The 26,581-nt window shown below is 42.7% G+C and overlaps 1 protein-coding gene and 1 pseudogene across 10 annotated transcripts in view; both read right to left on the reverse strand.

Annotated features, from left to right (window-relative positions):
- Positions 1-879: 879 nt before the first annotated feature.
- LOC148684766 (uncharacterized) lies at positions 880-1,942 on the reverse strand (annotated as a pseudogene).
- Positions 1,943-7,096: 5,154 nt separating this feature from the next.
- Positions 7,097-26,581, reverse strand: part of ECI2 (enoyl-CoA delta isomerase 2) — a 40,607-nt gene continuing 21,122 nt past the window's right edge. For all 10 annotated transcript variants that reach the window (XM_035126393.3, XM_035126392.3, XM_035126391.3 and 7 more), the window contains exons 4-10: positions 21,711-21,893; positions 20,122-20,191; positions 17,984-18,086; positions 16,203-16,323; positions 13,786-13,875; positions 11,770-11,913; positions 7,097-7,856 (exon numbers count right to left, since the gene is read on the reverse strand). In XM_035126393.3, coding sequence (XP_034982284.1) covers positions 7,704-7,856; positions 11,770-11,913; positions 13,786-13,875; positions 16,203-16,323; positions 17,984-18,086; positions 20,122-20,191; positions 21,711-21,893 — 864 coding nt within the window. In that variant the 3' untranslated portion in view covers positions 7,097-7,703. The remainder of the gene's footprint in view (positions 7,857-11,769; positions 11,914-13,785; positions 13,876-16,202; positions 16,324-17,983; positions 18,087-20,121; positions 20,192-21,710; positions 21,894-26,581) is intronic.

Raw genomic sequence — 26,581 nt, forward strand, 5'->3', positions numbered from 1 at the left:
AAATGGCTTTAATAGTACTTTGCAGAAGATTAAAGAAGTGTCTGAAGTGGGATAAAGAAAGGATTGTATTTCAATAAAATTAATCCTCCCTATATAAAGAAAACTTCAACACTGTCCATCTGGGAAAAAAATCAATTCATTATTTTGGGAGACAGGCATGTTTAATTTGCTGGAGACTTTAAGAGGTAAAATACAGGAGTTGGGGGGGGGATGAAAAGAGATTGAAAATGAAATCTGGCATATTCCTTCATTATATCATTATAAGCATTTTGCTACCCTAAGACAATGGTCTTGTCTATTTTTGCTTCTACTCCTATATACACTTCCCTGGGAGTAAGTGCCACTGAAATCACTAAGGCTTATTTTTGGGTAAATATCCATAAGATTCAACTGTAAGTCATTTTACCCAATAACAGTGCTAAATGCTTCTTTCACATTTATAATAGATGCTCTTTAAAATTTTAAACAGTTTAAACAATACACAACCGTACAATTTGTGAAAGGTTGTTTTCTGCTGCTCCAGAGAAGCGGACACGGAGCAATGGATTCAAGCTACAAGAAAGAAGATTCCACCTAAACATTAGGAAGAACTTCCTGACAGTAAGAGCTGTTCGGCAGTGGAATTTGCTGCCAAGGAGTGTGGTGGAGTCTCCTTCTTTGGAGGACTTTAAGTGGAGGCTTGACAGCCATCTATCAGGAATGCTTTGATGGTGTTTCCTGCTTGGCAGGGGATTGGACTGGATAGCCCTTGTGGTCTCTTCCAACTCTATGATTCTATGATTCTAATTTAATGACAATTTACAATGAAACAGAATTTTACTGCAAAGCAGTGAGCCTGCATAAACCTACTGCCACAGTTCAGTGCAATTGTGCAATGAAAGACAAAAGAACCCCATGAATGAGGTGGAAAACAGTTTCATTTGAATTCATCATCTGCTTTGTGGGCCAAAAGGAAGTGTCAAAAGCAAGCTATCAGCTATAGCGTCCAAGTCAGTACAGATCCAATCAATTTTACAAGCATAGTGCTGAGCAAATTGTTCACAGTGGGCAGTTGAGTAGTCTAAATTCTCCTAATGTGGGCCAGAGTGATAAAGAACGCTGACCACTTGAAACAGCTCCGCTGGACAGCTCCTTGCTGATGCAATGGAGGCAGGGGGGAATGTTTTCACTGCCTACACTGCCATGGAATGGGTATTCAAAGAGACTCTGGCCTGTATTCCACCAACATCACTTTAGTTGCTGTCTCATGTGTTTCATTGTCATCAGTTCCCACAGAACCAGGAAGCCTGGTTCGGCTCCACTTCATGAGAGGGGATGCTCAGGAGAGATGGTGTCCATAGCCACACTCAGGCATGGCCAAACTTGGCCCTCCAGATGTTTTGGAACTAAAATTCCCATCATCCCTGACCACTGGTCCTGTTAGTTAGGGATGATGGGAGTTGTAGTCCCCAAACATCTGGAGGGCCAGGTTTGGCCATGCCTGGCCGCAGTCATTTCTCCATTCCAGAGATCCACTAGGGCTTCAACAGAATCTCCTTCTGAGGCAACAGGAAACTCCCCATGAGCAATCAGGAAGCCACCTGGATCCCTCAGCCTCCTGGAGTGGATCATCTTAATCGCCCCCCCCCCACTGCAGAGGCTCTAACAAGTTTAAACCCCACCAGGTAGTGTGATCTGACCATGACAAAAGAACTATAGAAAGTTCCTCCACTCGTAAGACCACCACTGTCCAAGCTGTGAGGAAAACAAAGTCCAGAGTGTGCCCTGCAGCATGGGTAAGGCCAAAAATTACTTGGGACGGACCCAGGCTTGTCATGGCTGACATGAAATCCTGAGCCACTCCTGACAAGGGAGCCCCAGCGTGAATGTTAAAGTCCTCCAGCACAAACCTGTGGGTAACTGGGGGGTACCAAGAGCTTGGTGCTCCTGAAGAAATATCTGATTATGGGACGGCTGGCTAGTGAACTGTTGTGGCTGGTGACAAAGATGGTTGTGCCTGAGTATTTTGGGAGCTAGCCCTATTTCCAGTCTGATCTGTAGGGAGGCAAGGATGTGTGGGAGACCTTCTTCTGCCAGCACTATCATTGGAAGGCCACCTCTGTCGTTTGATAAATCTAGTATGGGGACAATCTATGGGAGGCCAAAATGATCAAAACGAACTTTTGCAAAGAGGTACTTCTATTCAGTGTCTACACCCACTGCTGCCAGTCAGGAGCTGGATGGAAGATGAGCTGCTGGACCAGAAGACTAGTTGCTTGGGCAACCTCCATGGAGGAATTGTGCTTAGGCCTCCGAGTTTGTAAAAACCGAAGGAAGAGGAGGAGGCTCATGCTCATTGGATCTGCACCCAACATCGCTTCTTATAAATTGGTGGGGGGTGGGGGGAAGAGAGATGTACAGAACACTCTGGGACACCACACCAATATATGTGTCCGTATCCTCCAACATTTCTCTGATGAAAATAGGCATGTCCTATTCATCATCAACAACAACAACAATAATAAATTTATTGATAACCTGCCCATCCGACTGGGTTTCCCCAGCTACTCATAATAAAACATTTAAAAAAATTCCTTATACAGGGGTGTCTTCAAATGTGTTCTAAAGGTTGTATAGTTACTTATATCCTTGGTCCAGGGGTCGCATAGCTCCATACCCTCCAACATTTCTCTGATGAAAATACGGACGTCCTAATGACAAGCAGGACATTCTGGGATCAAATTAGAAACAGGGACGGTTTCTGTAAATCTGGGACTCTCCCTGGAGACTAGGGACATTTGGACGGTCCTGTGTATCCTCCTTCTCCACTGATTCTGGAACCATGAGAAAAGCCTTGGCACACTTTTGTTGCTGCATGTAGCAAACAGATCAACCTTTGGCAACCCCCAACACCATTGTGACCTGAGGGTTCAGAGACCATTCTCCCTGATCAGATGAAGTTAGTTGCTGTTAAAGGTACAGCAGCAGGAGCAGTAAAATAAAATAAAAATGCAGCAAACTCCATTCTAATACGGTATACTTAAAGCAATAAACAATTCTTGTTTCCCACCCTTCCCTCTTCAGGTTACAAGGTCTCCTACTTTGACAGGTTTGAAACAGATAGCGACCTACTGCAGGGGGCATACTGTTCACCAGAGCCAGATCACATGCCCCTAAAACAAAGATTTATTTCCAACCAGATTGCCAAGGAACATAAAGCCTTTGGAGTGTACAGACGCGATGCTCCACTGGCAACCATAATTGCAAGGTAGGTTATTACACAAAAGTGTTTCTTTTTTTTCTTTTTGAATGCATCTATTGTATAACTTCTTTTTTGTTTAGGGATACTTGTATCCTCTGCTTGCTTTCTTTCTTTCTTTCTTTCTTTCTTTCTTTCTTTCTTTCTTTCTTTCTTTCTTTCTTTTGGGTGGGGGAACATTAGAACAAATCTCTCTAATAATATAGGTGCACACTCAGTTTCTAGCTAAAAAGCCATCCCATTGCATAAACAGAAAGGTTTCCCTGCCACCAGATCGCCTGATGCGGAGACTGCAATGGGAAGGGGAGTGTATCCACACTGCCCACTTTCCCCTTGGATTAGAACCATGAAGTTATTCCAGGATTATTTTGCTATATGGCCAGTTCATTCTCATTTCGCTTCTTCTCCTGTAACCAAAGGCTATGTCGATACAGAGGTTATGAACACCTATCAGTATGCCAAGAGGTGATTATGGTTTTAATTGTCTGGAAGACATATGCAAGAAGGTGGTTAAAATGGAGTGCTCTGATTTTTTATTGTTGGGACATAAAGACAAGGAATTTCTGAACGGAACATATTTAAGCATTTGCATGTCTGTAGGATCACACCTGAAAATGAACACTGCTGCCCCACAACCTAATAATAATAATAATAATAATAATAATAATAATAATAATAATACTGATGATCAGCTGTTTAGCAAGGAAGGAGTAGTACGGGAGTCAAATCTAGCCCTATTCCCTTCTTGACCAGCTTCTCTATCTGCAGCTTTTTCTCCAGCTAGAAATAAGTAAGAAAAATAAGCTAGGGTTTGTGGTGGGTGGTACCACAACCATAAAAATAAGCTAGGGTTTGTGGCAGATGGCCTCACATGCTCCAGTGCCCCCCCCCGGTTGCTCTGATGTTTTTCTCTCTGCTTGTTGCCTCTGGCATATGTGTCATCAAGGGCAAGGGGGGGGGTTAGATTCCCACTTCCGTATGGTGGTCTCCCTGGGAGAGGGAGGAACAGCCAGCGGAATTCCAAATCTCTTGCACGACCACTTCAGCCTATCTCTCCTCCTGCTCTCCCAGCCAATTTAACAACTAGTAACATTGTCCAAACAAGAGAGGGCTACGAGCCCTTGAGTGTTTCCCGAAACCAATGCGACCCATAAATCCAATTGAGAAGCTTATTCCAAGGAGCACATGCAATGGGGAAAGGAGGATAAATCACATGCGTGCAGATCAAAAGGTATTGCACTATGCACACCTCTCAATAGTAGCCTCGGGCGCTGGCAGCTTCTGGCATCATTGCCAGTTGAGGGGCTCAAGAGGGACAACTGTTACGGGGACCCTATTGATATTTAAGGCCTCTTGCGCCCAGGTGGCTTTGAGTGACAGGTTGCTAAATCTAGCCAATCCGAGGAAGGCCACGTATTTCAGAGAAGGGATTGTAACACCTTTGGGAAACTGAGAGATGTAGTTGTGGTCCAAGTGCTTCAACAGCAACCTTTCCTTGTGTGTGCTTTGGGATGTTGGCAGGAACATGACCTTTCTGCCTCGGCATGATGGAGGATGAGAGACAATGGGCAATTTTAAAGTGACAAGAGGAGGCAAGAGTTGCAGCAAAAGTCTGTGTGCAGTTGCAGCAAATAATTTCAGTACTGAGTCCACATACAAAAAAATGTCAGAGAGATGCTGCTTCATTGATACCACTATCTGATTTGTTCATTTAAAGAAAGTGACAGAGACAGAGAGAAGCACTTACTTATTTTGCTTTTTTTCCACATTATAAACCCATTCATTTTTTGTCCCATAGTGGTCTTGTTACTTGTTCTGCTCCTACAAGCACATTAAACTCACAGAATTTTGACCAGCAGAGCCTTTCCAGTTATGAAAATATTTAGGAAAAGTTTCACCTGATCTCTACACCAGAAAAAGCTTTACTTGTCCACTTATTTTTTATTTGTATATCAAGCTGCTGTAAAAGGCACATGAACAGGGTCAGTAAAAATTTGGCAATCTGCCACAATAATCCTTTCTTACAGAAAAATGCGTTTTATCCATTGTTTTCACACCACCTTTCAAAGAATCAGGGGAGAATGCTATTAGCACATTTTCCTCTGCTTCCTCCCAACCAAGAAATAAGGATCAGGAACTCAGCTTATTCTGGCTTGCTTCTAATATTTGGGATATTTCTGTAGTAGATGCTCTTGTTCCTGAAGGGAACTTACAGTCTCTTATGTTCTTCTGCTATAAATTTAGGATTTGGCCCAGTCACAGGGTATGAAAAACTTAATACATTCAGCCACTGAAAGTACTTTCTGGCAAATAGTTAAAATGCCTTTTGTTAAAACTCTGAAAAGTATCTCTACCTGTGAAAATTTGAGACTCCAAAATATGAAAAGTTAAAACAAATGGGCAGGAAAAAATCAGGTCACACTTCCTTTGCAATGTTCTCTCTGGAGCAGAATACCCTGTGCAATTTATTCTTGTCAAAACACTGGAAGCTGTGGAACAAAATAATATCCCAACTACCACACTCTAGGGTATTTTTTTCTCGTTACACAAAAAGAACAATTGATCTTAACTGTAGTTTTGTGAGTGGGGCACCATATCCAATGGAATGGCTAACAGCACACGTGGCCCTAGGCATCTGTTCTAAGCCAAGGGGGCGGGGAAGCCTGCTACACTAAGCCATGTGGGTAAACTCCCATCAGCCACAGGCAGAATGGTAAATGTCAAGGATGATTGGAGCTGTAGTCTGGCAACATCTGGAGACCACAGGTTCTCCCATCCCAGTTCTAAGCAAATCCAATTGTGCCTTCCGCTTGGATCAGTTTCCCAAACTTGGGTCTCCAGCTATTTCTGGACTACAACTCCAATCATCCCAAGCCTTTAAAGCCCTAAATGGCCTCGGTCCAATATACCTGAAGGAGCGTCTCCACCCCCATCGTTCTGCCCGGACACTGAGGTCCAGTGCTGAGGGCCTTCTGGCGGTTCCCTCGTTGCGAGAAGCCAAGTTGAAGGGAACCAGGCAGAGGGCCTTCTTGGTGGTGGCGCCCGCCCTGTGGAACGCCCTCCCATCAGATGTCAAAGAGAAAAACAGCTACCAGATTTTTAGAAGACCTCTGAAGGTAGCCCTGTTTAGGGAAGCTTTTAATGTTTAATAGATTATTTTATTTCATTTTTCTGTTGGAAACCACCCAGAGTGGCTGGGGAAACCCAGCCAGATGGGCGGGGTATAAATAAATTATTATTATTATTATTATTATTATTATTATTATTATTATTATTATTAGCTAACAGGACCAGTAGTCAGGGACGATTGTTGTTCAAAAACGGCTGGAGAAATGCTGACTTGGATTATTCTCTGTTGTGTTGTATGTAGTATGGCAGGTCTGGGAGCAGGAAAATAGTTTTGCTTATCCCTATGCTAGAACCCCCCCCCCCCAACTGCAATCTAAAAGCCAATCTTCATCATCTTGGCCCTAATATTTGCTGAACAAGTTGCAATTCCTGCAATGCATACCAGGAGCGTTTACAGAATGAAACTCTTCACCTAAACTTTTCCCTCTTCCTCTTCTCCTCCGTCTCTCCCCCACCCCCCACATTTCCCATTGGCTTTTATTGTTTAAAACAGGCATCCCCAAACTTCGGCCCTCCAGATGTTTTGGACTACAATTCCCATCATCCCTGATCACTGGTCTTCTTAGCTAGGGATCATGGGAGTTGTAGGCCAAAACATCTGGAGGGCCGCAGTTTGGGGATGTCTGGTTTAAAACAACCAAAGCCTTCCTTTCCCAGCTTTACAGTGAGAGCTGTTTCTATTTGTTCTGGAATTAAATTTCAAGATCAAAGATGGACACAAATGCCTGCCACAGTTTGCAAAAGGACTGTATTAACCCACGACATTGAGCGAGTGTCTCGTATCATAACAAAATGCACAGAACTGTTATAAGGTTCCAAAGTATTTGTAAGTAAATGTTTTAATTCAAATTTTCCGCTAACACAAATGCTACCTTCTCTCTCTCTTTCCACCCCCCCCCCCTGCAATAGATGGACACCAAATAGCATGTCGGCCCACTATGACAGACAATCAGTTATTCAAGAGCTTAAAAAGTTTGGGAATATTGAATCAGTGACCCCTTTTGGAAGACAGTCAGTCATCGTCGTATTCAAAGAAATATGCTCTGCATGCAAAGCAGTGAGCGCTTTCCCACCTGAGTGCTCAGAGGGAGGAATACGATGTTTCTGGCATCACAAATTCATGTCCAAATACAAAAGACGGAAATTCCAAAAAATAAGAAGCTTTACAACGTTAGCAGCGGAGGTGCCACCTGCACATTAAATGGATTACGCTCGTCCCTATTAAGGCACAACGTGGATATGTATTCAAAGGATTCGTTTAATGAAACTTAAGTCTTCTGGTAAGAGGAAGAGAACTATCCTACAGGCATTTCTTTTTGCACAGTTGGCAAAGAGGTCAGAGCTTGGACTTTTGAAAGAAGCTCATGATGGCATTCATGCACTCATCGGACAGCCACCTTCCTTTGAGACATTCGCACTCTTGGGAATTAACTTCATGGAGCTTCTCCTTTTCCATGCTTCGCACCAACTGCTTGGAGACTGCCAAACTCTGGAGAGAGAAATAAATAAAAATTCCATCGTTAAGTGTGGAATGTGCGATTCCAAGCGACATTTCCACAAGGTGCAAAACCCCAAATCTGGCTGGTAATAGAAATGGGGGGTTGGGATGGGTGCAGGGTACAATGGACTAGTGTGAAGGGGGCTCCTATATTTCTCTCTACCCAACAGCAGCTTTCCCCTGAAAGAAGCTAGTGGATAAAAAGGGACGATCGCTTCCCTCCCAGTGCCTCCAAGTTAAGATCACCCAGCAAACCTGTGTTAGGATCATGTTTGCTGAGGTTTTTACCGTTAAGGCTGCAGGCATAATGTAGCAAAAAGTTTGTGCGCGAGCATGGAAATGGTTTATTGAATATTTACAGATAAACTGTAAACAGATAATAACATTGGCAGGGTTATTGTAATAACCTGCAGTTCGATAAGAGTATATATTTAAATTAGATGAATAAATGAGCAAATTTAGTTAATTTGGATAGGCAGAAGGTATTAAAAATAAATTTAAGGAACCGCAGAAAAGAGGGGGAAGGAAGTCAAATTTGAAATGTTAAAATGATTGTAAAATTAGTGAAATGTATAAACGTGGGAAGTATAAATAAATTTTTTTTTAAAGGTTGTGCTTGAAGCAGATTATAGTGCAGCATGAAAAAACTGCACAGGAAATTTTCTTCTGTTTAAACAGGAACAAAAGCCACGAGTGTCTTTGTTAGGGTAAAGGTAAAGGGACCCCTGACCATTAGGTCCAGTCGTGACCGACTCGGGGGTTGCACGCTCATCTCGCATTATTGGCCGAGGGAGCCGGCGTGTAGCTTCCAGGTCATGTGGCCAGCATGACAAAGCCGCTTCTGGCAAACCAGAGCAGCACATGGAAACGCCGTTTACCTACCCGCTGTAGCGGTTCCTATTTATCTACTTGCATTTTGACGTGCTTTCGAACTGCTAGGTTGGCAGGAGCTGGGACCAAGCAACGGGAGCTCACCCCATCACAAGGATTCGATCCGCCGACCTTCTGATCAGCAAGCCCTAGGCTCAGTGGTTTAACCACAGCGCCACCTGGGTCCCATCTTTGTTAGCATATACAAGATTAAAAGCAGGTAAGGTTGATAATGCTGGTCTCTCCATGCTTTTCTGCTTGTAATAATTTCCATAGCGCAGTCCTGCAGATTTTGCACAGTACAGAAAGCTCAATGGAGTTAAACTGCCGAACGCCATTTAGTGTCAATGGTATCCTCAGTAAGAAACCAATACCCTGAATCTACAAACAGATGGAAGAAGAACTTCATAGATGGTAATATTAGTTGGATTCAAACAGATTTGTCAGTGTCTGGTGGTTTCTGGATTAGCTGGAGACAGGGAAATATGCAAACCAGGATGTATATTTGGAGGTTGGAGACAGAGAAATATGCAAACCAGGATAATGCTTACATCAATACTTGTTAAAACTGACTCTGCTATAAATGGGCCATTTTGAAGTTGCTGTTACTGTATATATTTTTCTTCTAGAATTCCCAAAGCAGAGAGAAAATAATATGGCTTGAGGGATTTTTTTTAAAAGAAAAGTGGGAAATAAGACACGTTCAGGCTATTTTTTCCTGATCTGATTCTTTTATTCTGAGCACATAGTCCCCAGATGAACTAAGCACATGCATTTCACATTGAAGTGCAATATTGTGTAATATTTCATACTTTCACATTTTGAGAGGATTTTAACCATATGAATTAGAAAACTAAATCAATAAGGCTATAAAAATTTCGCTCTGTGACAAGAGAAAGATGTTAATGACCACTAAAGTTTTTAAAGTGATGTAGCCAATCAATAGATCATAGAAAAGCAGGTGAAACCAACAGATGAAAGCCAGAGTTTAATAATTACTGTTGTATCTCCACTGCCTGACAGAAGGCCCGCAAAAAAAACAACTCAGAAAGGATTTGAAAAGGTCAAAGATAGACATATGTTTGAAAGAACAGCCCCCATCCATCCCAAAAAAATATCAATAAAAGGCCAAAAGATAAAGAAACCAACAAACACGAAGCCAAACAGTCAAAACAGCCATGTGAATATTATTTTTTTACATCATTGTAAAACATTAGCAGGCCTTTAGAGAGGTTTCAGGATTTTATGGGCAAGTTTTCTCAGAATATAGGTTTTTTTGTCAAATTTTAAATATGCTTATTAATTATAATATTTTAATATTTAGGTCACAGCCCAAGTGTTAGCTGAAATCCTTTTTTCCTTCTTACTCCCTTAATATGAGTAAATTTATGTTGCTATTTTCCTGAATAAATATTTCTTTGGAGCAACAGAAATCTTTTGCCACATGGATAGCCTTGAGGAGGTCAAGGTCAAATTACATTGCAAGTTATTTATAACTTATTTATTAAAAGATTCATTATTATTTCCCACATTTCAGGACAGAGTAATGTTGGACCCATGAAAGTCCTATGTGGTAGGTTGGAAAACTACCTGAATTTAAATATCAGAGCTGTACAATGGCTGGCCTCAAAGAAACTCTCTTGTGCATTTCCAACAGCTGTTTTACAGATGCATGTAAATAAAAAGGCAGAGCAGTAAAGCCATTACAGTATTTGCTCAGTCTCAATTTCCCTGTTTAAAACAGAAACAATACTAACTTGCAAGCATGATTTGCTCACTACCATGAGCTTAAGAATGGTTTATCTACAAGCAGGACCTGCAACAAAATGTTACAGTGTGGAGCGATTTCCTGTTCAGTCCTCCAACCAGCCATGCTTATTTCAGGATATTCCATTCAAATTCCTCCTTCCCAGATGCCCGTTCTTGCCACAAATAGCCATTCAGCATTCTGAAACTGTTGATGTTTTGGGGTTCCTCCTTTAGGGATTTTCTCTAAAGCTTTTGTTTCTAATTCCTGCAAATGTTTGGGGTTCACCCAAGCACACACCCCAAGACCATCCTCTTGTGCACAGATAACACCATGTTAGCTACACAAGAACTGGCACCTGGAGAACGGAAATCGCTAGTGGAGTTATGTATGCAATACGGCCAGGCGCCAGAAGCAAGCTACGTTGGCATCCATGCAGCCAAAACCACCACGCTAAGAAATGCACAATGGAACTACTTTGGAGGCAAAGGTTCTGAGAATGGTAGCCCTCCTTGTGGGATATAAAGCTGTCAGTCAAGTCCAACATTCCGAGAGAGGACTAACTGCCTCTATGTGGCAGGCAGTTTTGTCAGTTGGTTGGTTGCTGCAAGGAGTGTTAACTGGTTAACTGCTCGGATGCAGTCTTCTCATGACTCACTACTCCCTCATTGCGAGAAGTGAGGTTACAGGGAACCAGACAGAGGGCCTTCTCGGTAGTGGCACCCGCCCTGTGGAACGCCCTTCCAACAGATGTCAAGGAAATAAAGCAGCTATCCTATTTTTAAAAGACATCTGAAGGCAGCCCTGTTTAGGGAACTTTTTAATATTTAATGCCGTATTGTTTTAAGATTTGACTGGGAGCCGCCCAGAGTGGCTGGGGAGATTCAGCCAGATGGGCAGGGTACAAATAATAAATTGTTGTTGTTGTTTTGTTGTTGTTATTGTTATAGTTTATCTGTTATGTAACCTAAGGAACAACTCTGTAAACCTGAATGAATCTGATAGTAAAGTAGTTTATGTTAATATGATTCAGATTCACGTGTGTTTTCTTTAAGAGTGACAGAAAGGGATTATCAACCAGGAAGGTATAATTATTGATGGGACTCAAACGAGTTAGCAACCCTCTTGTCGCTGCATAAACTCAAACAGGGAATCGTTTAAACTCTGCTAAATTATATAAACGTTCCCACACTCCTGTGGTTGTGGAATGTGTTAGAAGGAAGATGAGCAACCCCGTATGTTTACAGCCTGGAAAACAAGAGTTTTAATTTTTTTTAAAAAACTAACATTTTTGGGAAGGCTTGCGTAAGCTTTCAGCCGTGCCCATACTTCCTTCTGGAAAACCTGGTCAGGGAAAACCTCCGTGACAAGCCCTTGCGAACAGGCTTCCGCTGCGGTCAGCTTCTTGTTGAAAAGCAGCATCTCGGTGGCCTGAAAGAAAGGAAAACAAGAAAACAATTACTTGGGCAAAATGCCAGTGGCAAACAGAAGCAATAAATAAAACTGTCAGTCCCAGCTTGTTCTTTCGCTGCTCTCTGTTAACGTTTGTGCTTTGTTAAATACACGGAGGAGGGACAATAGCACACTGGTAGGATACATTGCCTTGGATCCCAGGCTCAGTCCCTGACACCTCCAGTAATACAGTCAAAACTTGGTTTGTTGAACGTAAACCATTCCGGAAGCCCGTTCGGCTTCCAAAATGTTTGACAACCGAGGCGTGGCTTCCGATTGGTTGCAGGAGCTTCCTGCACTCAAGCAGAAGCCGTGTCGGATGTTCGGCTTCCGAAAAACATCTGAAAACCAGAGCATTTACTTCTGGGTTTTTGACATTCAGGAGCCGAAAGGTTCCAAAACGGAGGTGTTCGGGTGATGGGAATGATTTATCCTGAAAGGGAAAGACCTCACCTGAGACTCCCCAGTCAGCCGCTGCCAGTCAATACTGGGCTAGGGTGATCAATGGTCTGGCACTACTATTACCTATATATATATAAATGTAAACTGGGCATGTCCGTTCCTCTCTAATGTTCAACGAAACTGCTTGACCGATAGCGTTGAAATTTGGACACAACGCCACATGCGAATAAGAGAGTAACCTAAGACACTTTCCGTACACAGATGTCACACCTGGGCCACGTAAAACCCAAAAAACCCCGTGTTTCAGAACACACAACTCACCAAAAAGTGCATGCTGGGAAATAGGACCCAGAAGCTGACAGTTCATTTTCCAAGGGTGGGGGCCAAGGAATGGAGATACAGGGCGGAGGCCTCGGCTTGCATTTACATACTAGGCTGAGCCAAGGCCTACAGACTAGGCCTTGGCTCTACTTTAAAGCCTACAGACTAGGCCTTGGCTCTACTTTAAAGCCTACAGACTAGGCCTTGGCTCTACTTTAAAGCCTACAGACTAGGCCTTGGCTCTACTTTAAAGCCTACAGACTAGGCCTTGGCTCTACTTTAAAGCCTACAGACTAGGCCTCGGCTCTACTTTACAGTTTACAGACTAGGCCCCGGCTCTACTTTACAGCCTACAGACTAGGCCTCGGCTCTACTTCACAGACTAGGCTGAGTGGAGCCCTGGGTGGGGGGAGGAGGGGCCTGAATAGGTCATGGGTTGAGCCAGGGGGGGGGAGTCACAGGGATGACCCGGGGGTGGGGGGACGGGATACCTCATGGGTCATGACAGGATGGGAGGAATCACAGGGATGAGACACAACAACGGGGGGGGGACACATAGTCCAGGGGGGGCGGACACATCCTCCCCCTTTCCTGGGAAACAAGGACCCCGAGTCAGGCACAGCAACGCGTGCCCGGGCCACCTAGTTTTTCATAGAATCCTAGAGTTGGAAGGGACCCCAAGGTTCATCAACCCCCTGCAATGCAGGAATCTCAGCTAAAGCATCTGTGACAGATAGCCATCCGACCTCTGCTTAAATACCTCCAAGGAAGGAGGGTCCTTAACCTCGCGAGGGAGCAGCTGCAAGCGAAGAAATTTGCTAGGGAGCAACTTGCAAAAAGCATTATTAAAACTAGGGTTAAACAACTCATGGAACAGCCGCGGTGGGTATGCAACGCCCCAGCCGCCTCTATTCCTAACCTTCGTGTGTTCAGTGGGAAGGGGTGCAGGAGGCTCCCAATTGCGCTCAGCCCCAGAGATGAGGCTTTATGGCGACAGCGTGTGTGGCTTTTCAGCCCCCACACAAATTGTTTAACTCCTTGAATAGGGCTCAATGGCTACCTGAGCGAAGCACAGAAGGCACTTCTCTCAAAACAACCCTCAAAAAGACAAAAATGTATCTCTCTTACCTTGGATACGCCCATAATTTTTGGAAACGTGTATGAGGAACATCCTTCAGGACTCTGGCCCAGGTTGCTAAAGGGGGTGTGAAATGTGGCCTGTGAAGGAAAAAGACTCTTGCTTTAGAATGCTGTCACTTTCAAATAGCATACAATATCTAGCTGTCCTTTTAAATCCTGAATTAGAGTAATAGAATTGCAGAGTTGGAAGGGGTCCCGAGGCTCATCTAATCCAACCCCCAGCAATGAAGGAATTTCAAGTAAAGCATCCATGACAGATGGCCATCCACCCTCTGCTTAAACACCTCCAAGGAAGGAGAGTCCACAACCTTCTATGGGAGTCCATTCCGTTGTCAAACATTTCTTGCTGTAGAAAGTTATTGTTGATGCTTAGTCAGAATCTCCTTTCTCGTAACTTGAAGCTATTGGTTCAGGTCCTAGCCTCCAGAGCAGGAGAAAACAAGTTTGTTCCCTCCTGCATCATACCTGCCAAGTTGCTGTCAGAGAAATAAGGGACCGGGCCGGAAATAGCAGACCGGAAGTAGCGCTGCCGCCATTTTGGAACAGTTCCAAAATGGCCGCCGCGCCAGAATAAACCGGGGAAAACAAAAAAAATCCGTTTTTTCAGCTAGGAACAGCTGGAAAAACGGGGATTTCCCGGGGAAAACGGGAGATTTGGCAGCTATGTCCTGCATGCCACACCCCTTGAGATATTTGATGATGACTATCATATCTCCTCTCAGCCTGCTATTTTCCAGGCTAAATATACTCAACTTCCTCATAAGCTTTGGCTTCCAGACTCTTGGTCATCTCGGTTGCCCTCCTCTGCACACATTCCAGCTTGCCAATATCCCTTTTAAATTGCATGAGGGTTCTATATGCGGTTAGATAATAATATGTGCAGCCCTAGCTACAAAAGTCAACCTTTCCATGGTTTGCGTGCTACGCAGAAGGAACAATGGGGCCTGCCTTTGACTTCTGAGACCCAATTGATTGGCGACCCAATTACAGCTGTCATCCAGAATGAGACGGCAAGTGGCTTTGGACATGTGCTTGACATGCTGAAGTTCACAGTTCCTTGCATAAATGACAGGGGACAGACACAGTCAGCGACACTACATGCTTTGGACCTGAATCATCCACAGTACTGATGTTTATAAATCCGATAGCTTACTTGGACAGAAAGCATTGTATGCTCTCAAACGTAATGGAACAGAGAAAAGAATAAGAGAGTGAGACAGAATAATAATAATAATAATAATAATAATCTACACACACACACACACACCCCATCTGACTGGTTTTCCCCAGCCACTCTGGGCGGCTCCCAACAGAATATTAAAAACACAATAAAACATCAAGCATTAAAAACTTCCTTAAACAGGGCTGCCTTCAGATGTCTTCTAAAAGTCAGATTGATGTTTATTTCCATTTGAAGGGAGGGCATTCCACAGGGTGAGCACCACTACTGAGAAGGCCCTCTGCCTGATTCCCTGTAACCTCGCAGGGAGGGAACCACCAGAACGCCCTCGGAGCTGCACCTGTGTGTCCGGACAGATTGATGGGGTTGGGGAAGCTCCTTCAAGTAAACTTGGCCTGAGTCCATTTAGGGCTTTAAAGGTCAGCACCAACACTTTTGAATTGTGCTCAGAAACGTACTGGGAGCCAATGCAGGTCTTTCAAGACCGGTGTTATGTGGTCTCGGCGGCCGCTCCCAGTCACCAGTCTACCTGCCGCATTCTGGATTAGTTGTAGTTTCCGGGTCACCTTCAAAGGTAGCCCCACGTGGAGCGCATTGCAATAGCCCAAGAGGGAGATAACTAGACAGAGAGTATATCAGTGCAGAGGCACTGTAATTCTGCATTTCTAATTGGACCAACACAGGAAAATATTGCACACGACATTTTCTACCCGCAGCTCATGTCCCATCTGAAACTGAGATGCCAGGAGAAAATGAGAGCAAAGAGAACCAGGGAAGCTTTGCTCTCTCTGCCAAATTCCAACTTGCAGTCCAGCTGGGAGAAGGCTGTGCAAAGTTGGCTGTTCTTGAAGGGCAAAAGGAACATAGGAGAAGCAAGATGCCAGCTCAGAGCCATCTTAGCTACTGACGTTCAGATGAACTCAGGGAGGGCAGCAAGTTCCGGAAGCCTCTTTCAGGCAGTATTTCTAAATGGTCACAGCTCATACCAACAGGCAGGAAAGCTAAGCCAACACATGTTTTTACTGATGTGAAGGGGAAAGATTTCCCTTTTTTTCATACCGAGTCATACATTTTATGATGCTGTCAGCTGTCTCAAGTCTCCATTTGGAAGGAAACTCAGTGCACAAACTGAATAAATATTTTTTTTTACTCTAAATAACTTCAATTTCTACGAGAGCCCAATACTGGATTGGGAGTGGGTCAGGCATTCATGCAGAAAACTTACCCTGTCGGTAGCATACACAATGTCAAACAGCCCAAGGACAGTTACGGCAATACCCACAGCTGGCCCATTCACCACAGCGATTAATGGCTTAGGGAAATCAATGAAATGGTCGACAAAGTCTCTGGAAAGAGAAAGGAACAGAACAGAATGACTGTATATAGTGGAACAGTCTTCCACACAGTGTCAGCAATTTCCCCACATCACAACACACACGCCAGCTATTGCCCAACGATACATCTCAGCCATTTTGTGTTTTACTTGCAGCCTAAAGGCAAAACTACTTCTCCTCCCAATGATTGATTTATGCTGCAATCCCTCACAGCGAATCACGATAATGATGCACTCACTTTCCAGACCCTCTCTAAAGGGCCCTGGGAAAGCAGGTTTAATTTCTTCAGGGTTTTTTCCTTTGTTTGACGTCTGTTTCAAAGTACAGCAGACACATTGTGCTGTAAAACCATGAAAAGGCGGCGTGAAAGTGGCGCATAAATAAAAGCAGATAATGTCAGTCTCTTGAACTTGAAAGATTCCACAGCATAATGAAAATGCTACTGGTGGTTTGTTTTTGGGTTTTTTTTAAGTGGGAAGTATCGTACCCTCTCGTTCAGTGCAAAGTTGGCATCTGTGGACTCAAAACTGACTGCATCAGAGCAATCAGTTACTTTAATGGGAGGTTTGCATTCTCCTGTATTGCAGCTTTAATGAATGCCAGAGGTTCACATTGCTTTCAGGGTGCTTCTAGATATTGGGGGTCAATCCCTGATAACAGTGCAGACAGGAAGTGCCTCAAATAAGAGATACTTCTTGATGTAGGGGGTTCTGCTTGGTTTTAGATGGCAGTCCAAGTCAAAACCTTCCAGAGTCAGGCTGATCTTTTAAGGTCTGTACAGGATAGGTGTGTTTCTCTAAAGTGACAGCAAACAGGGCTTTCATATACTGGCCCTGCAAACTAATTGAGGAAGCATCCTTCCATCCATTCACAGCAACCAAATGGGCCCTCATCAACTAGTTCTAACAAAAGTCTTCAACGCAATTTGCTCAGTCTCCCCTACAAATACAGAAAGAAGGCATAATTTAGGATCCAGCATTATACCCTGTCACTTGTGATGGTGCTAATCTCTGTGACCAGCTTCCCCCAAAATGCAAGATTTGGGAGGCTCTATAGAAACAAAATTCAAGAACACCATCAATGATATTAGCTGAATTCTACAGGATCCTTTGTTTAATTTAGTTGTTCTACTTGAAATTGCTAACTAGTTTTAAGATTTATGTATTTTATTAAATTTATATATTATACATGCACTAATTTTTAAATTGGATATGGAAATAATCATAGGTAAGTAATACAGGGTCGGTATGTTCCAAAATGTTTTTACATAGATGTATCAGGTCCTTCTCAATTGCATTGTTATTCATAATGTGTAAGACAAAAACCTTCCACTTGTTAACTTGCAAAGGGAATAGATGCAAACTCTCCCATAACTTGCATTTTCTTGGGCTGCACAATTTCTATTCTACACAAAACGCACACATCAGCTGAGCTCCTGTGAAAAACACCACTGCTTCTAATGGTGTGAGTTTACCAAAAGGTGCAATCTTTTGCACGCTTACTTAGGGGCAACCCCACTGAACTCAAGAGGGACTTGCTTCTAAGTAAACAGGATCAAGCTACACATTTCAGTTCTCTCTTTTTCAAAATGTGTTAAAATGTAGTGCCCCTCTCCCACCACACATTCTGCATGCCTGGTATGCATCTCAACACAATGCAAAACAAGACGTACTTGAGCTGCTTGGCACCATTCTTTGCCATCTCCTCTAATCCATCTGCCGGGAGGTTAGCAAAGTTGTTCAGGTCATTTCCACTACTGTAGTAATCTCCATTACCTGCAAACAAGCGCACACATCAGGACTTCTGAGCCGGTGAAATAAGCACAAATGGAAAATAGCGAGACAATGTTTATGAATGGACATTCTCAATTTAAGTATTTAGCTTGTTATGGCCACAATAAAACATTCAGGATTTTTTTATGCCTCTCTGATTTCAAATAGAAGATAGTGAACGCATGTTTAACTATTCCAAGAAAGTCAATAGAACATTAAAATTCCATCTTCAGCTGAATTGAGCTCTCTGTTACTTGAAACTGGCTCAAAAGCTTAACAAGTATTTAACCAATTAAGAACCTTCCAGTTGCAGTGTTTCTACTTGATTATACAGTCTCTGAAAATAATGGGGCTCCCATCTATTGGAGCCTTCTGCGGGTAAATGGAGCGGAGCACATTTTCGCCAATTCCCCACCTCTGCCGTCAGAAAAACTGCTCTGGGGAGCTGGGAGGGGACACTGGGACCTGCAAGGGGAAGGGGAAATTGGTGGTAATCACCTCACTCCCCTTCTGCTAGATCAGAGTTGGGTGTTTTTAGGATTTCCTCCTTGACAACACTATCGTCTGTAGAGCAAATGCGGTTTTATACAGGTACAGAAGAAAGAAAAACCAAATGATGACAGTGTAAGTGTGTGAGCTATTAGAGAGGAGAACCCGGCTGCTTTGCTTCTCCTTGGCGGTTTTGCTGCAGAGTCTCACTGAGCCCCAAATTCTCTCCAGACTAACCACAATCTGCAAGCAAGTTTAGCCCTATCATTTCAAAGAATCATAGACTCGAAGAGTTGGAAGGGACCCTGAGGATCATCTATCTAGTCCAAGCCCCTGCAATACAGGACTATGCAGCTGTCCCAAATGGGGATTGAACCTGCAACCTTGGTGTTATCAGCACCACACTTAGTCTAACCAACTGAGCTATACAGGCTGCAGCTCAGGGTTTGTGTGGAGGAGCTAATCTTGAGCCTGTGTTCCGAGGACACATTAAACGAAACCTCGGCTTCGCTCAACACAACTCAGCTCAACAGCCACCGAGGAGGAGAAAATTCACCAGGATTTCCTCTCTGGGAGCACACACACACTTCAATTAAGCCATATACATTTGGATGAGTTGGGCAAGGGGAATGCGCCACTTTCTTGTCCTTCCTGCTACTGGGGAGCTGGGACACTTTGCACCTTCAGTTTTGCACCAGTTCCTTGGTGTTCTCTGTAGGCACAATGCACAAGGAAAAGGCCCAGGCAGAGGGCGTTCTCAGTAGTGGCACCTGCCCTATGGAACACCCTTCCAAAAGATGTCAGGGAAATAAACAGCTATCTGATTTTTAGAAGACATCTGAAGGCAGCCCTGCTTAGGGAAGTTTTTAATGTTTGATGTTTTATTGTGTTTTTAATATTCTGTTGGGAGCCGCCCAGAGTGGCTGGGGAAACCCAGTCAGATGGGCAGGGTATAAATGAATTATTATTATTATTATTATTAGGCAATAATCTCTCCAATTTTATTAAAAACTAACAAAACCATCGCCTCCAGACAAAATGATGTCATTAGATTAATCAGGAATAAAGAAATAGCTATCAAGTGGAGCCTGTAATACAGCTGAAAACATGATCTTGGACAGGGTCCCTCAACCTTGGCCCTCCAGATGTTTCTGGCCTACAACTCCCATGATCCCTAGCTAGCAGGACCAGTGGTCAGGGATGATGGGAATTGTAGTCTCAAAGCATCTGGAGGGCCACGGCCCAAGGTTGAGGAAGCCTTATCTTGAGCAAAAATAAATAAAAAATGCTGTGAGATTTTTGGAAAGTTTTCTGTTATGCTGAGGAAGAAACACTGACATTACTTTCCTTGTGCACACAAGGATTTTGGTCTTAATAGCATGCAAGTTAACTAGTTGCAACATATCTACAACATGGTCTATCATCAAGAGACAAAAAACCAGCATTTGTCCATCTCATTCCCCCACAGGGTTCACATGAAAAGAGATATACGCATACTGGGATTTGAAAGAAAAACAAACTTGATAGAGAATACAGCGAAAGGTAGTACCTGTGAAAACCGTAATTACAGAGTCAGCCTGTGCTGCTTCCTCAAGCGCTTCAACAATTTCACTGTACATCTGCACAGAATGAGAAAGGAAGAACAAGTACCATTTAATGTTACGGGAAGTTCAAGAAATTTGGGGGTAGCTAGCTGGATCTAAGACCAGCCTTTCTCGAGATGTTTTAGGCTCCAGCTCCCATCAGCTCCAGCAAGCATGCCCAATGGTCAGGGATGGAAATTGCAGTTAAAAACATTTGGGTGGAGCATCAGGTTTGGGAAGGCTGCCTAAGATTCTACTACATCAGCATAGTCCCGGCTTAATCCAGAGCCTGGACAATACCGGAACTCATTTTTTCTCTCGTCTTGCAAAAATAATTGCCCTGGGCATGCAGAGTGTTTCTAACTAATAATGGGAAGCCGCTAAGCAGGCAGCCCACTGAATTGTGCTCTTTTTGTGATTTAATCCTGCAAAGATATACATGCTTCACATTTTGCTTATATGAAAGAAAGGGCCAAGAGATGTGAGCTTGTGGATGAGCAGAGAAGCCATCCAATTGTTTAAAATTCACCTCCCTACCACCATCAGCCAGTGATTTGCACAGAGGTGAGCAAGCACACAGTTAATTTTACCCTAGTAGACCTATTTTTGTACACGGCTTGGTAGGAGAACTATATTGCAAAATTCAGAGGATGGCTGTGCTTCTGTTCTCGTACCTTTCAGAAATTAGGGAGGTTTGCCTTTAATGTGCCAAAAATGAATTTCTCCCCCATCCCTACCTCCCATTTCCCAGCTACTGTCCTTCCCGTGGACAATGGCGGAGCTTCAAGCTGCTGGGGGGGGGAGGAGAGCAGGTGGGGGCGTGGCTGGCGTGCGTCCTGGGGTGTGTGGCGCACATTCTGGGGGCGTGGCGCCCAGTGGGCAGGGGTGAGCAGCCGCGATTCCACCCCACTGGGATCGTGCTGCCAGGGGCCGTGCGCTCCCCCCGCATCTCTGTTCCTCTGCCAGTGCCCGTGGACATTAATTTTGAGGCTTACTGAAGACCCTTTCTTTTAGAAAAGCCTTCTCAAGAGGATTGGTCCCAGTCATGCATATTATTAACGTATACAAACTGCAAAAGTGAGTTTGTGCATTGTTTTATTGTATTCTGAGGTTTTAAATTCTTATATACTGCTTCAACATTTTCTAAATATAAAGTAATTATTTTTTCATAAAGAATATATTACTACTACTACTACTACTACTACTATTTTGTGTGTATGTGTGTATATAATATATATATATATATATATATAATGAGCTAAAAATGAAATCTATTTAGTGTGCACACACACGCACACACATACCATGATCTGCCTATATTAAATATATTTTAAGAAGGATTACAAAGAGCACCCAGAAAGAAAAAAGGGAGAGAGCAAAACGTGGAGGAAAGAAAACATGAAATTGATAGTGCAGCAGGTAGTACAAGGAAGGGTAATCTGTCCTCTACTTCTCAGTTCTTAAAAGTTCTGCTAGATCTTTTTCTCTTTTTAAATTTCCATCTCACTTTCTTTGTTAGCCAATGATTTGTGACCTGTACGATGAACCAGCTTACCGTTGTATTGATAGCATTTTTCACCTTGGGACGGTTTAACACAATCTTTGTGATGTTGTCTTTAGTAGAAACCTCTAGTGTTTCATAGTCAGCCTTGCTGCCAGGAGGAGCAGCTTCAACCTGAGAAGATTCTGCAGACACCAAACTGGATACAAGTTCAATGTATTTCTGTCTTGCGCTGTCCTGGAACGAGAAGCCCACTCCAAATATTATAAAACAGGCGATGGATTACATATAGCTAGGGTCCAGATACGAAATGGTGAATACAGTGCAAATAGCACCAAGGTAAAGGATTCTAGCTTCAAAGTATTTTTTAATGAGATACTTCGTTTCATCTCACTTTTAATTTTTGTACTGCCTTTCTATAATTGCTAAACACAAGGCAGTCTACAAGCAACAAAATATACAACAAAGAGCACACACCTTAGAATAATCTGATCCAATACAGAAAGTCACAATAAAACATAACTTTAAAATGGAACGACTTATTTCAAGTTAAATATTTAAAAATTTATTAGAATTTAAATAGCACACCATAAAATTAACTCTCAAAACATCAGCAAATAATAAACAGAAATCTACTCTTAACAATTACAATAAATAATTACCAAACTATGGGCAAGAAAGATAACTGCAAGTTACAATGCATAAAATACAACAATATATGCAAAACCACGTAAAAGGATCAAGTTGAGAAACAAAAGACCCACAAATTATATTTTTTTTAAAAAAATATGTCCTTATATGTTATTAAAAAATATGCCTACTATACTTTCAAGGAATAATATATGTTTCTCAAATTCTTTGTTGGCATATGGTTAATGGTGCTATTCTTATGGCTTTTCAGAGTCAGGGTACAAATGTTTTAACAGCGTTACTAGGTAGCAGATACCTTGAGTCCAGGCTCAGGGTGGAACCAGCTGTGACACAAAATGGAGACATCAAGGGGTCCTTATAACGCTGCTGGGATTCTTAAGCGCTTTTGTGCGAACTTCTTTTAGTTCTCTTTTTGCGGGTCTTACTCCATCTGTGCCTTTAATAACCGCATTTGAGGCAGAGTTTTCTTAGCTGCGAGTTTCACCCACATATCTACACCATGGACTCAATTTGGTTTAATAGCAATTTTCTCTCCTCTGGGAACTCTTGGAATTGTAGTTATGTGAGGGGGGGGGCAGAGGTAAGGAGCTCTGGCATGCAACCACACAAACTACAATTCCCAGGATTCCTTGGGGAAAACCTACATTAGTTAAACTACATTAGTTAGTCAGAGACAATCCATTTGTGGTGTAAATAAGCCGTATTGTGTCAAGTACTTCCAGATCAAGGGATATTCTGGATCCGTAATCCAAAACAATCACTTATACTGAGGATAATTATGAATGCAATAGCTACAGATATAATGAGCAGGTTGTCTTTTTTGCAGTTTTTTAATACCTTTATTGTAGTATTTCTTATACAGTCTTGTTACTAACAGTATTATACAATATTAAACATTTGATACATTTTAAGGATACATGCTTGTTGTTTCGTTCTTCCTGTGTGAGTTGCGTTAAGTCAAATATATACAAAACAATATACAAAACAATTTTCATCAAATAACCGTAATCGAGCCTAACTTATTAAATCAGAAATATTGACCTCCCATCACTGCCCGGAGTGTATAGTTAATGTACATACTTTTCTCATCGTATTCTTACTGTCTCTTTTGTACACCAGAAATCCAGTCATACCGTCATTTCTTATGTATTATAGATTTACGTTATACACTAGTCATTCTAATGCTGCCATGGAGATTGCATCATCATTATTATTTTCTTGTATGTACCTTTTAAACATTTCCCATTTTTTAGCAAACGATTGTTTTGTATTCCCCCTCAATTTGTCTGTTAATTGAGCAATGAGCAGATTGTCTGACTCCTTCCAATAACTTGCCATGATGCGAAGTGTCTTGCTTGAAGCTGAATGAAGGTAAATTTGTTATGTGACAGTCATTATATAGGATGCAACTTTAAAACTAAAGAGATCTAAATGCAATAATTCATTTTGTATCAATGGGAGAGCTCAGGTATTTTGAAAGCTTCTAAGTGCTTTTGATCACACAGAACAAGAGACTACAATGGCATGGCAAAATCCTTTTTTAGTCTCTACTGGTAACTTTCCTATCGAAGTCCCTTTATAAATTAAACTCTGGCTTTACCTGGGGAGCCTCTGCATGACTTATTTTTAGAAGAACCTTCAATGAGAGCTAAGCATCTGTGCATGTAAATATACAGGAGAGAACACAAAGGAACTCCCACTGGTATTGTTACAGCCACTTCTCAGTTCAAAATGACTTCTCTCTCCATAACCCTTCAATGCCAAGTGAAAAGGCACATGATTCAAAGGGGGTCATTTTACCATAATAAACACACCTTGGAAGAAGTCACGCTTTTATAGATTTCTACCTGATGAAACCAAATATAACCCAAGGAAAGGACATTATTTTTTTCCCCTTTTATGTAACAGTTCCTTTACAACCCCTTTGCAATTTAGGGCTTATCAGCGCCTCCATTTCCCCCAGAGAAACCCAATCTTCAGCACTGAATGGGAACAAATGACAATCAGGTTTTCCGTGGACTGCCATTGGTTTTGATTTCGCGCTAAAGAGTGGAGTTTCCTAGGGAAAGCACAAGTCAAGTGGAAAACTGCTTGGACACAGGGTTTCTAGGCGTGGGACAAGAGGACATGTGGATTTAGGTTTGATGAGGCCCTAAGCTACTGAAGGTAATGGGGTCCTTTATATGTCCAGCTGTCCTTTGTCAACAACAAATTGTCGCTGTTTCTTGGGTTGAATATATGCTATACGGTAATTTATGGACCTCATAAAGCCATTTGCACATGTTGCCATGCAACCAGTCCATTCAGAATGTAGGCACCCTATATATAGAAATGAGCAAACCAGTGATATTTTAGGGAGCAGGCTAGCAGGCGGGGCCCATGACTTACATCATAGGAGCCTACACAACACAAAACACTGTTGCTGCATGTAGATTTTATTTTGTTTGTTTTTATCTTATATTCTGGAAATGTACATCCAGGTTTTTTTTCTTTAATTTTTTTGGGGCGCCCCAAAAGAGTGGAGCCCTAAGCTATAGCTTGTTAGTTTATACGTAAATCCAGCTCTGGACATGTGGGCAAACCCTTAAAATGGAACCAGCAATGGTATTTCCCACACTGTTCAGCAAAATTTCTAGGGGTCAGGGGAGGAACACCTGTGCCCTGCATTGCTCTTTCCACAATAAATTAACACAAAAAGTATGTAATTATTTACATAATTCTTCTTTCTTGGAGCAGAATTTTTACTTTTAATTACACACAGTTAACAAAGAAGCCTTTGAAGAACTGAATACAATCCCTTCTGCATACCCCTCTGTGCAAAAGGTGTAATATCTCATGGAGATACAACAGTAGTACTGTGTTGAGCATTACTTCTGGCACCTGCAAATCCCATGCGTCTCTCATCAGGACAGTCCAGAATGAGTGCACATGAACATTGCAAAAAGCACATTGCACTGGTAATCTATAAGATTATCTAATAATATTGGATTGGGGTACCCTGAAATGATTTTTTAAAAATTAAAAAATGATTTTTTAAAAATTAAATAAAATATTTACTGCATTTTAATGTTGTACTTTGATGCCAGGGCTGTGCACCAGATTCAGCTGAAGCCCAAACCAGACCAATTTTGTGGGTATGAGGGTTTGGGCCAAGCAGGGTTGAGACAGCCCCAGGTTGGGCGGCTCAGAGCAATGCAGGACATTGGGCAGAAAGGCTGCAGGGGTCTTGCTTCACCAGCATGTTCCCCACAGGGGAAGTGCAGGCAAGCAGCAGCACCCCGCAAGATTGAACCCTCCTGCTTTCAGATGGGAGGTAGGTAGGAAGGAGACACAGGATCTCATTCTTCTTTCACGAAAAACCCTAATGAAACATTAGCCCCACCCAAAACTGATTCTGCCCTGGATGTTCCCTGGAGTGGGGGGTGTGGGTGGACAGTGTGTGACCCTTTGTTGTTGTTTAGTCATTTAGTTGTGTCCGACACTTTGTAACCCCATGGACCAGAGCACGCCAGGCACTCCTGTCTTCCACTGCCTCCTTGCGTTTGGTCAGACATGTTGGTGGTTGGTTGGACATGGTGGAGTCCAAGCTTCTCGTCCTCTGTCGTCCCCTTCTCCTAGTGCCCTCAATCTTTCTCAACATCAGGGTCTTTCCCAGGGAGTCTTCTCTTCTCATGAGGTGGCCAAAGTATTGGAGCCTCAGCTTCAGGATCTGTCCTTCCAGTGAGCACTCAGGGCTGATTTCCTTCAGAATGGATAAGTTTGATCTTCTTGCAGTCCATGGGACTCTCAAGAGTCTCCTCCAGCACCATAATTCAAAAGCATCCTTCTTTATGGTCCAGCTCTCACTTCCATACATCACTTCTGGGAAAACCATAGCTTTAACTATACGGACCTTTGTTGGCAAGGTGATGTCTCTGCTTTTTAAGATGCTGTCTAGGTTTGTCATTGCTTCTCTCCCAAGAAGCAGGCATCTTTTAATTTCCTGACTGCTGTCACCATCTGCAGTGATCATGGAACCCAAGAAAGTAAAATCTCTCTCTGCCTCCATTTCTTCTCCTTCTGTTTGCCAGGAGGTGATGGGACCAGTGGCCATAATCTTAGTTTTTTTGATGTTGAGCTTCAGACCATATTTTGCGCTCTCCTCTTTCACCTCCATTAAAAGGTTCTTTAATTCCTTCTCACTTTCTGCCATCAAGGTTGTGTCATCAGCACATCTGAGGTTGCTGATATTTCTTCCGGCACTCTTAATTCCAGCTTGGAATTTGATATATATT

The sequence above is a fragment of the Zootoca vivipara genome, chromosome 8, assembly GCF_965207765.1.
Source record: "Zootoca vivipara chromosome 8, rZooViv2.hap1.1, whole genome shotgun sequence".
NCBI lineage: Eukaryota > Metazoa > Chordata > Lepidosauria > Squamata > Lacertidae > Zootoca > Zootoca vivipara.